At 37.4% G+C, this 12,392-nt stretch overlaps 1 protein-coding gene across 1 annotated transcript; it reads left to right on the top strand.

Moving 5' to 3' along the window:
* The first annotated feature begins 8,442 nt into the window (after positions 1-8,442).
* On the top strand, positions 8,443-12,229 carry LOC133648096 (protocadherin gamma-A12-like). Its single transcript, XM_062043876.1, has 2 exons — positions 8,443-10,837; positions 12,224-12,229. Exons 1-2 carry the CDS (start codon positions 8,450-8,452, stop codon positions 12,227-12,229), a joined length of 2,394 nt encoding a protein of 797 aa, XP_061899860.1. The 5' UTR covers positions 8,443-8,449.
* The last annotated feature ends 163 nt before the right edge of the window (positions 12,230-12,392 follow it).

Here is a 12,392-nt window from a genome sequence, read left to right on the forward strand (position 1 = left end):
CTACACTTCGCTGAAAGTGTGAGTAAGACGCTTGATAACTAACTTTTAAGTGCAGCTTTCAGCGAAGAATTTATTTACTCTTAAGTCAACTCTTAGCAGACTTCTTAGGAGTAATTCTAAGAAGCTTGATAAGTACGGCCCCAGATGTCCAGGTGGGGTCAAGGCTCTGCCATTTTAAATGTCTGAAGACAGTACTACACAGGCTGTTGAGTTAATAGCATGAACTACGTATATAGGACAGTGGTTCTTAACCTGGGTTCGATCGAAGTCGGGCTCAGGGGTTCGGCGGAGGTCAAGACACACCCGACTCATCGTGTAAATACAAACTTCTCCCTATCGGCGTATTACGGATACGGCAACAGCAGAAGTCTGTAATTTGTTGTGAGTTTATGCACAACAAGGTGTGCACCAGTAAAAAAAAACATGGTAACACTTTAGTATGGGGAACATATTCACCATTAATTAGTTGCTTATTAACATGCAAATTAGTAACATATTGGCTCTTAACTAGTCATTATTAAGTACTTATTAATGCCTTATTCGGCATGACCTTATTATAACCCTAACCCTCTAACCCTGGCCCTACCCCTCTAACCCTAACCCTAACCAAATAACTCTAAATTAAGTCTTTGTTACTTAGAATATGTTCCCCTAGTGTCCAAACAACTCTAAATTAAGTCTTTGTTACTTGGAATATGTCCCCCATGCTAAAGTGTAACCAAAAACATATAACTTTGTCTTGAATTTGAAAAAAAAATATATATATATAGATTTTTCCACTAAAGAAGGGTTCAGTCAGGGCCGGCCCGTGGCATAGGCCGTATAGGCAAATCCTAAGGGCGCTGTCCATCAGGGGGCGCCACACCAGTGCCACAAATGTTGGAGGAAAAAAAAATTAAAAAAAATAAAAGTTGGTACTATTATTTCTAAATACATAAAATAATCCCACGTTAATTAAAATGCAAAGTAAAGCCTATTTAATAGAAATGTTATTTGTTACAACATTACGCCCCCCATCCGCCGGCACGGTGCGCCCCCTCCCTTCCCGTATCATGACTCTTTTTGGACGTCACCACATCAAAAAAATCAACACAAGATATCAAAACGGCCAAAACTGTCAGGTGCCCAGGGAAGAAAAAAGAGAAAAGAAGAGGAGAAACGAGAAAAAGACAGAGGTAGCAGGTAGGTAACGTTAGCCTGCATGAAATTATTTGTCTGTTACAGAATGTGATAGTAACCTGGATTTTTAGCATTAAGCTAATGTTACATGATTCGGCAATTGCTGATCAATAAATAGCTAGTTCTGTTTTAACGTCGGGTTAATATTGTGGAGGGGGCTAAATTGTTATGGAAAATAATAATGTAACATTAGGTAATTACAGTACTCCCTGGTGTACAGTCATTTTTAAGTCATTCTAGTTAATGCAATATTAAAAAGCACAAATAGAGAACTCTGTAGGATCCCCTTTTTTTGTAATATAGTTGTTAAAGTCATACTAGTTTGATATCTTGTTTTGTGCAGTGCCTTATTTATATTGTATTTTTAATTTATTTTATGCAACTTGTTGACACGTTTTGTTTTGTGTTTATGTATGTAAAAAATATTGTATTTCATATATTCATTTTTTATTTTTTGTATTCATTTATTTATCCATATTTTTTTTTATCTTAACTATTCTGATTGTTAATTTGCTTTCTTTAAGTAAAAAAAAAAAGGTCAAAGACAAAGCTATTCGGTTTCTTGTGAGTATATACACTTCACTGCCGATGTGGGGGGGGGGCGCCACCTAAAATCTTGCAGAGGGCGCCAGATTGGTTAGGGCCGGGCCTGAGTTCAGTGAATGCGCATATGAAACTGGTGGGGTTCGGTACCTCCAACAAGGTTAAGAACCACTGATATAGGATCAGTAATCAACATAGCCTAACAAGTAGTCAAGAACATGAGTTTCTGCTCCTTTCAGTATGCAAACAAACAAATAAAGGGTGGTGTTTGCAAAAAAAAAATAAAAAAATGACTGCAGGGTTTGGAATTGCTAATGAATAGGAACACATATTGGGACTTTGTATGGATGCGGTGTTACTTTCATGATAGTACAGTACATTTTCTATAAAAGGTATTTGTAGTTGCAAATATGATTAAACCAACTACCATGTGTACTCTGTGGGATTTGAGGTGTTTGTTTGATTTACAGGCTGACATCATCTGCAGTGACTCACCAAAGCATCATCCAGCGACTGTGAGGCGAAGGGCCATAAAAAATAAACATGTCGATGGAGAGATTGTCTATATAAATTAAAACATATATCACAGAAGCGCATGCGATTTCCCACCAATGCAAGTTAAGTCTCCATATTTTTTTTGGATTCGACAACACAGCATGTCATTATTTGTGCATTTCCTTTAAATCGACTTGTATATAGAACGAGCCTCTAAGGCAAACTGGTCATTAAAGGCTCATGATTGTAAAATCATTGATTTTAAGGCAATCATTTGACAGGAAATAGGTGACCCAAATCGGTTGATCTGCCCCATCACATGAAGAACTCATTTGGAATGTGCTCTGTGTATAAGGGAATAATCAAAGTTATTTCAAATCTCACCAAATAAACTTAATATCATGCATGTTAATGAGAAGCTGCAATGTTGCACAATTTGTTTATCTCACTTATTGAAATGACAGATATGTGTTCCATCATAAATGCCCTGAAACTGTCTACCTCTGTGTGCACAAGCCTGCTGGTGGAAGAGCACAGGAGAATTGTGAAATGCATGTATCCCATTTTTTAAAAGGTGGTTAGCAGTAGGCGCCATCTCCTGGGCAAAACATCGCAGCACATCTTACCCAATGAGGTAGTCCAGAAGAGAGGAAATGATCATTGCTCCAATTAATCCTAAAGACAACGTGGACGTCATCCTTCAAGACTCCACGTTACATCTGAAGCTCAAAAATAGTTGAATGTGTTTTTTTTAATTTCTAATTTAGGTTAGATATTATAATCCATGATGTTTTCCCACAGCAGACAGGTCTGGACTCTGGAGTGATCCCTCCTACTTTCACATGGTTCAGATTGAACGGGAGCAGGAGTGCCTTCAACAGCCATCTCTTGGAACTGCATGCTGGGACTCAAAGCTGCTATTCAGCGCCTTAACATTTCAGTGGAGCTCTACAATAACAATTATAGACTTTGGAATATATTTTGTTTTCATGTTTTTTTTTCCCCATCATGCCATGGTAACCTCAATTTAATGTGAGTCTTGAATAGACACCCACACTCACCAGCCACAACATTAGGTACACCAGGCGCATCTGCACTACAGGCACTATAGCAATGCAATTAAATGTAAAGGCGGTAACGAACAATTACAAAATTATATTAAACATTTTTATTTTATATTACCATTATGGTGAATATGGTGATAACAATGTCACCCACTTTTTCAAAGCTATTAAATAATTTTCTAACCTAACCCTGTTTTAAACCACACTTTTTCTCCCTAACCTTATACTTAGACAAACTTTATTGATCCAAAAGGGAAATGGTTCCACACAGTAGCTCAGTTACAAGGGTGGAAAGGGTAATGATGGAAAGGATAATGCACACAAGGGCACACAAAGAGGGCGAAAACAAAAGGTATAAAGTTGACAAAAAATATACCATAGTAGCAATATAAAATATAAAATACATGTAATATTTAGATATTATATATACAGTATATCATATATACTGATATATTATATTATATTTGTATTTAATACAATATATAACAAATCCCAATTACCATGTACAATCTTACATTGTATGTATCAGCTACAGCAAAAAAAAAAAAGCAGCATAAAATAGAGAGTAGATCCAGCAGAAAATATACATCATAAACAAAGTGAGGTAGCTAATATAGAAGCAATCAGGTAATGGACATACAGTATCTATTGCTGTATGGCGAGTGATTATACAGCTGGATGGAGTGTGGAATGAAAGAGTTCTTGAATCGAACACTTGAACAAAACTGAAGGAGCTTGTTCGACCCGTCTAATGTGTTCCTCGGTCTCTGTGATGCTGTTTGTCATCCAATATACTCCAAACAAATCTTGTTAAAGCAGGGGTCACCAACCTTTTTGAAACCAAGAGCTACTTCTTGGGTACTGATTAATGCGAAGCGCTACCAGTTTGATACACACTTAAATAAATTTCCAGAAATAGCCAATTTTCTCAATTTACCTTTAACTCTATGTTATTATTAATAATTAATGATATTTACTCTTAATTGAATGGTTTAAAAGAGGAGAAAACACAAAAAAAATCACAATTACATTTTGAAACATAGTTTATCTTCAATTTCGACTCTTTAAAATTCAAAATTCAACCAAAAAAAAGAAGAGAAAAACCAGCTAATTCGAATCCTTTTGAAAAAATAAAAAAAATAATTTATGGAACATCATTAGTAATTTTTCCTGATTAAGATTAATTTTAGAATTTTGATTACATGTTTTAAATAGGTTAAAATCCAATCTGCACTTTGTTAAAATATATAACAAATTGGACCAAGCTATATTTCTAACAAAGACAAATCATTATTTCTTCTAGATTTTCCAGAACAATTTTTTTTTTAAAGAAATTCAAAAGACTTTGAAATAAGATTTACATTTGATTCTACAGATTTTCTAGATTTGCAAGAATAATATTTTTGAATTTTAATCATAATAAGTTTGAAGAAATATTTCACAAATATTCTTCGTCGAAAAAACAGAAGCTAAAATGAAGAATTAAATTAAAATGTATTTATTATTCTTTACAATAAAAAATAAATTTACTTGAACATTGATTTAAATTGTCAGGAAAGAAGAGGAATGAATCTAAAAGGTAAAAAGGTATATGTGTTTAAAAATCCTAAAATCATTTTTAAGGTTGTATTTTTTCTTCTCTAAAATTGTCTTTCTGAAAGTTATAAGAAGCAAAGTAAAAAAAATAATGAATTTATTTAAACAAGTGAAGACCAAGTCTTTAAAATATTTTCTTGGATTTTCAAATTCTATTTGAGTTTTGTCTCTCTTAGAATTAAAAATGTCGAGCAAAGCGAGACCAGCTTGCTAGTAAATAAATACAATTTAAAAATAGAGGCAGCTCACTGGTAAGTGCTGCTAGTTGAGCTATTTTTAGAACAGGCCAGCGGGCTACTCATCTGGTCCTTACGGGCTACCTGGTGCCCGCGGGCACCGCGTTGGTGACCCCTGTGTTAAAGCATCTCAGAACATCTGTATTTGATGTTAGATTTCACATAGGTGGACTATTTAATTATTTGGTCAATATTTGGTCATTCAGCAAATATAAGGCTACTGCGGATGGCAATTGGTTGCACTCAGAGTAAAAGAGGGCTGAACATACTCTTTCACACAACACTTAATTTTCAGTTTTTGAATTTGTAAATATAAAAGGAAAATCATGGATCGATTTTCTTCTGCTTCACAATGTTGTGCCGCTTTGTGGTGGCATCGCATAAAACGGTCATTTTTTGAACATCACACCTATGCATTTTGATTAATCACAGTGACTTACTTGCTTATAGAGATTCAATTAACTTTAAAAAAAATACCCCAATATTTTGACACAAGTGCAATTTTATTGTCAGAATGTCAAACAATTTAAAAAAAAATAGAAATAAATGCAAGTCTTTTATTTGCTTAAAACTTGATAACATAACAATCTAAAGTAAGCATTATGCACGACTATGGTAAGTAAGCATGTCCGATCAAAATACAATGTGTGATTAATCTGTGTTAGTACATGATTAACACAGTATGTTTTGTGATTAATCACATGCGTTGAGGCCTTCACTTTGAGAACCGTAAAACAATCCGGATATAAATATACAGTACAGGCCAAAAGTTTGGACACACCTTCTCATTCACAACACAAATGATGGTCCCAAATTGATAAAGCAATACATTCCACTAAACAATCCTGATAAGGCACACCTGTGAAGTGAAAACCACTTTAGGTGACTACCTCTTGAAGCTCATTGAGAGAATGCCAAGAGCGTGCAAAGCAGTAATAAGAGCAAACTAGAATATAAACATGTTTTCAGTTATTTCACCTATTTTTGTTAAGTATATAACTCCGCATGTGTTCAGTCATACTTCTGATGCCTTCAGTGTCAATCTACAATGTAAATAGTCATGAAAATAAAGAAAATGCATTAAAGGGCTACTGAAAGCCACTACTAGCGACCACGCAGTCTGATAGTTTATATATCAATGATGAAATCTTAACATTGCAACACATGCCAATACGGCCTGGTTAACTTATAAAGTGACATTTTAAAATTCCCGGGAAATATCCGGCTGAAACGTCGCGGTATGATGACGTATGCGCGTGACATAGTCAGTTAAACGGAAGTTATGGTACCCCGTAAAATCCTATACAAAAAGCTCTGTTTTCATTTCATAATCCCACAGTATTCTGGACATCTTTTGCAATTTTTTTAATGAACAATGAAGGCTGCAAAGAAGACAGTTGTAGGTGGGATCGGTGTATTAGCAGCGGACTACAGCAACACAACCAGGAGGACTTTGTTGGAGAGCAGAGGCGCTAGCCGGCGACCTCACCTTGACTTCCTACGTCTCCGGGCCACCAAACGCATCAGGTGAAGTCCTTCGTCCTTCCGTCGATCGCTGGAACGCAGGTGAGCACGGGTGTTGATGAGCAGATGAGGGCTGGCTGGCGTAGGTGGAGAGCTAATGTTTTTATCATAGCTCTGTGAAGTCCGGTTGCTAAGTTAGCTTCAATGGTGTCGTTAGCACAGCATTGTTAACCTTCGCCAGCCTGGAAAGCATTAACCGTGTATTTACATGTCCACGGTTTAATAGTATTGTTGATTTTCTATCTATCCTTCCAGTCAGGGGTTTATTTCTTTTGTTTCTATATGCAGTTAAAGCACGATTCTATCACGTTAGCTCGTAGCTAAAGCGTTTCGCCGATGTATTGTCGTGGAGATAAAAGGCACTGAATGTCCATTTCACGTTCTCGACTCTCATTTTCAAGAGGATATAGTATCCCAGGTGGTTTAAAATACAAATCCGTGATCCACAATAGAAAAAGGAGAGAGTGTGGAATCCAATGAGCCAACTTGTACCTAAGTTACGGTCAGAGCGAAAAAAAAAAAGTATTTCACTGCATTCTAGTCCGTCACTCTAACGTTCCTCGTCCACGAATCTTTCATCCTCGCTCAAATTAATGGGGTAATCGTCCGAATAGCTCTAGCTGCGTTGAAAACAATAGGAAAATATGAGGGAGTGAACAACTGACAACGTCACGCTACTTTCGGTAGGGGCAAGGTTTTTTTTTATCAGAGACCAAAAGTTGCGAACTTTATCGACGTTGTTCTCTACTAAATCCTTTCAGCAAACATATGGCAATATCGCAAAATGATCAAGTATGACACATAGAATGGATCTGCTATTCCCGTTTAAATAAAAAAAAATCATTTCAGTAGGCCTTTAAATAAGAAGGTGTGTCCAAAACTTTGGCCTGTACTGTATATTTATGTTTTTGGTTGTAATGTGACAAAATGTGACACAGTTCAAGGGGTATATATATATATATATATATATATATATATATATATATATATATATATATATATATATATATATATATATATATATATATATATATATATATATATATATATATATATATATATATATATATATATATATATATATATATATGTTTAGTCCTATCACAACAGTTACAGGGCATTAATTATTGTAGTGCATATTTTTTCCCAAGTAGTGCGTTTCAATGTAACTTCATACAAATGGCAAATAAAATGTTTAAAATGTCTCATTTAAAACATGTGCAAATATAATTTAATGTTTATGAATATATTTTAGAACATATATAGCTTGCAACTGCATTACTTTTAACACCATCACTTTGTTGTTGTCAGAAAAGTAGCAATTTAAAAAAATGTCCAAAGCACAAGTATGACTGACTTTTCAGCATTTTCTGTACGGCACATTTTAAGATCAATATTTAGATCTTGAGAATATTATTTAAGTGCATTTCAAACCTCCAGGCTGCTTTTAAAAATATACAACTCGAATAAATGGAAAAGTATATTTTTAAGCCTCTGAGGAACAACACAAAGGCAGTTGAATGCATATTTGCAATAAATAACTGAATATGATGCCTGGCTGAAAATATGCCCTGCAATACGATAAAAAGACTGACGATGTCGCTGTAGGATTGCAGACCTTTTAATACACGCTCAGCACTCCACCCTATACTGCAGGCTGAGCAGTCAACATTTACTATCAGTCGGCAAAAAAGCTGTTTTTTTCTATGCATGCTCCTCAGTTTCATGACTGATATATGCCTTTACGAGGTCATATTTGGAAGTTAACTTGTGCGGCTATTTGCTCATACAACGGACGTGTTTTGTGACGGGATGGGAGACAAAGGATTTCCTGAGCGCGTCTCCATCTTCTGCTTTGTTTCTTCCATCGTGATGATGGCCCTGCGTGTTAACGGAGATCTGAGTTATTCTGTGCCTGAGGAAATGAAACAGGGCACGGTGGTCGGGAATATAGCCAAGGATCTCGGAGTTGATTTGAAGACGTTTGTTGCACGCAAGCCTCGGTTGAATTTTGAAGAGACTCGGAGGAGATACTGCGCGATCAATCTGGGCACCGGCGATTTGATGACGTCGGAGAGGATTGACAGAGAAAGCATATGTGGAACGAAACCTTCCTGTGTCATCAAAGTGGATCTGATTTTGGAAAACCCTTTGGAGCTGCAGCGCGTCAGTATTCATATTCAGGATGTAAATGACAACTCTCCAAAATTTCGGGAGCAGTTCATTGAAATGGAAATACGCGAGTCGGCAGAGAAGGGCAGCCGTTTTTCCATCGAACAAGCGCATGATGCAGATATAGGTCAAATTGCTGTTCAAAGATATAATATACAGAAAAATGATAACTTTATTATTTCTGTAGACAACAACAAGGTTGAACTGATTTTGGAAAAAAAACTTGACCGAGAAAAGCTAAGTGAGATGAATTTGCTTCTCACAGCTTTAGATGGCGGCTCTCCTCAGAGATCAGGTACAGTAGTCATACACGTCACTGTGCTGGATGCTAATGATAATGCACCAATCTTTAGCCAAGCTGTTTATAAAGCCAGTCTGCCTGAAAACTCTCCTCCTGGTACAATAGTGATCAAAGTCAGTGCTACTGATGCTGATGAAGGAGCTAATGGAGATGTCACTTATAACTTTGGCCATGTTTCTAATCCTGATTTAAATGTATTCTCAATTAACCCCAAAACAGGTGAAATTAAGCTATCTGGTGTGACTGACTTTGAGGAGAGCAACTCTTATGAAATGAAAGTGCAAGCGAAAGACGGTTTAGGGCTGACATCCTATGCTGAAGTTATAATAGATGTCACTGATGTAAATGACAACGCTCCTGTGATTATTTTAATGTCACTGTCAAATCCAGTACCAGAGAATGTGTCACCTGGTACAGATGTGGGCATCATTAATGTTCAGGACAGAGACTCTGAGAAGAACGGACAGGTCCGCTGCTCCATTCAACAAAATGTCCCCTTTAAGTTAGTTCCTTCTATTAAAAATTACTATTCTCTGGTGACTACTGGACAACTGGACCGTGAACTAGTGTCTGATTACAACATTACAATCAGTGCCACTGACGAGGGCTCTCCTCCTCTATCCTCCTCTAAAAGTCTTCACTTATCTGTAGCAGACATCAACGACAACCCACCTGTGTTTGAGGAACAGTCCTACAGCGCATATGTGAGTGAAAATAACAAAGCTGGATCCACTTTATGTTCTGTTAGTGCTCGAGACCCCGACTGGAGACAGAACGGTACTGTGATTTATTCTCTGTTAGTCGCTGAGGTGAACGGTGCCCCGGTGTCCTCCTATGTATCTGTTAACGGAGACACAGGTGTGATCCACGCTGTCAGAACATTTGATTACGAACACTTGAGGAGTTTTAAAGTCCACGTCATGGCCAGAGACAACGGTTCTCCTCCACTGAGCAGCAACGTGAGCGTCAGTGTGTTCATATCGGATGTGAATGACAACTCTCCTCAGATACTGTACCCCTCCCCAGAGGGTAACTCCTTCATGACAGAGCTGGTCCCCAAAGCTGCACACGGAGGCTCTGTGGTGTCCAAAGTGATAGCGGTGGACGCAGACTCCGGACAGAACGCCTGGCTGTCCTATCATATAGTCAAGTCCACTGATCCGGGACTTTTCACCATTGGTCTCCACAGTGGAGAGATCAGGACCCAGCGGGACATTTCTGAATCTGACAGCATGAAACAGAACCTGATTGTGGCAGTGAAAGATAACGGACAGCCCCCTCTCTCTGCCACCTGCTCCATGTATTTACTTATTTCTGATAACTTGGCTGAGGTGCCAGAACTGAAGGACATTTCTTATGAGGAGAAGAATTCCAAACTGACGTCTTATCTGATCATCGCGCTGGTGTCTGTGTCCACCTTCTTTCTGACCTTCATCATCATCGTCCTGGGTGTGAGGTTTTGTCGCAGGAGAAAGCCCAGACTGTTGTTTGATGGAGCAGTTGCCATCCCCAGCGCGTATCTGCCTCCTAATTACGCAGATGTTGACGGCACAGGAACTTTACGCAGCACCTACAACTATGACGCCTACTTGACAACAGGTTCTAGAACCAGTGACTTTAAGTTTGTGTCTTCTTACAATGACAACACGCTGCCTGCTGACCAGACTCTGAGGAAAAGTCCTTCTGACTTTGTTGATGAGCTTCATGATTCGTTTGACCCTCTGGAGGTAAGCAGCTGTGCACATTTGAAAACATGCACTTTCTGTTTGGGAACAGCATCAACATTGGAGAATGTTAGCAATATAATTGTTTTCTTTATGTTTATGCGTAATAACATGTGCCTTCTCATATTTAAGTCATACTTTAGCACACAACAAAGACATAGTAATTCACAGATGTTCTGATGTCTGCTTCTCATGGTTGTTGTAGTTCCTGTTATTTCATTCGTTCCTGGTTCCTCTTTGAGTACACGTTTGAACAGTTGGTTCTTTGTATTTTCCATTTTGAGGGATTCAGTCTTCATTAAACGTGCATTAAAAACATATGACTTCTACTTTGTATTTACAGTAGTGTCCTTCTCTCAATGACTAACTGTGTTTTGAATAATATTATTATTGACTTTTGTATTGTAAATATAAAAAGACCATTACTAACATTTTACGTTGGAACCATGAAAAGCTGTTCAATCAGTTGTATTTCTTCCGATGATTGACCTGGCATTATTTTCTTGTGTTCATCTTTTTTATTGTCAGCTCACGTTTTAAGTATTGGCCCTAGAAAGCCCCAGAAAAATGTATCTTTCTTTGGGGTTGACTGAGTTTTGTACAACAAAATATTTTGTCATCTGATCATTATGATGACAGGAAGTGGATTGAAATTCAATAAGGAATTTGTTTCCCCTTTGGCTTTACATAAGATTCCGCTTTTCCGGCAAGGCTTTCCGCATTTGGTTGGAGTGTGTGTATGTGGGGATTTTTTGACCATTCATACAGATAAGTGGCCTAGTGGTTAGAGTGTCTGCCCTGAGTTCGGTAGGTTGTGAGTTCAAAGCCCGGCCGAGTCATTCCAAAGACTACAAAAATGAGACCCATTACCTCCTTGCTTGGCACTCAGCATCAATGGTTGGAATTGGGGGTTAAATCACCAAAAATGATTCCCGGACACGTCCACCGCTGCTGCTCACTGCTCCCCTCACCTCCCAGGAGGTGATCAAGGGTGATGGGTAAAATGCAGAGAATAATTTCGCCACACCTAGTGTGTGTGTGACAATCATTGGTACTTTAACTTTAATAAACATTTGTGAGGTAAAGGTCACTAATATTGGACCTACCATGCTTCCTCAACACCTTTGTTCTACAGTTCATCAAATGTGTTGAATATAATTATGTGTGGTTATTCTACACCAAACACTATATTTATTATACCTGAACATCTATTGGAAAATATTGTTAGAAATTAAGTTAGTTATGGATCCTCTCGGAGAAATGATAACTTTAGACAATTTCTTCTGTGATTGTAATATTTTGTGTCCATATTTTTGAGCTTGCTAATATCACTATGTGTGGTGCTGGAACAAGGTTCACGTTTTGCTGTGCTGCCTCCTTAAATTTTAGCTGTAATGTAGCTCTTGTTAGAAAACTGCCATTTTTTCAGGTGTTTTTATTTCTTCTCGATATCTGTTTTATTCAATAATTTCTATCTCCTCTAATAATATTTCCTTTTAATTTAATTATGCCTATAACTAACTTAGAACATCCCATTTTAACAGCTATGGAAAACTTG

This window comes from Entelurus aequoreus, linkage group LG04 (genome assembly GCF_033978785.1).
Source record: "Entelurus aequoreus isolate RoL-2023_Sb linkage group LG04, RoL_Eaeq_v1.1, whole genome shotgun sequence".
NCBI classification, from domain to species: domain Eukaryota; kingdom Metazoa; phylum Chordata; class Actinopteri; order Syngnathiformes; family Syngnathidae; genus Entelurus; species Entelurus aequoreus.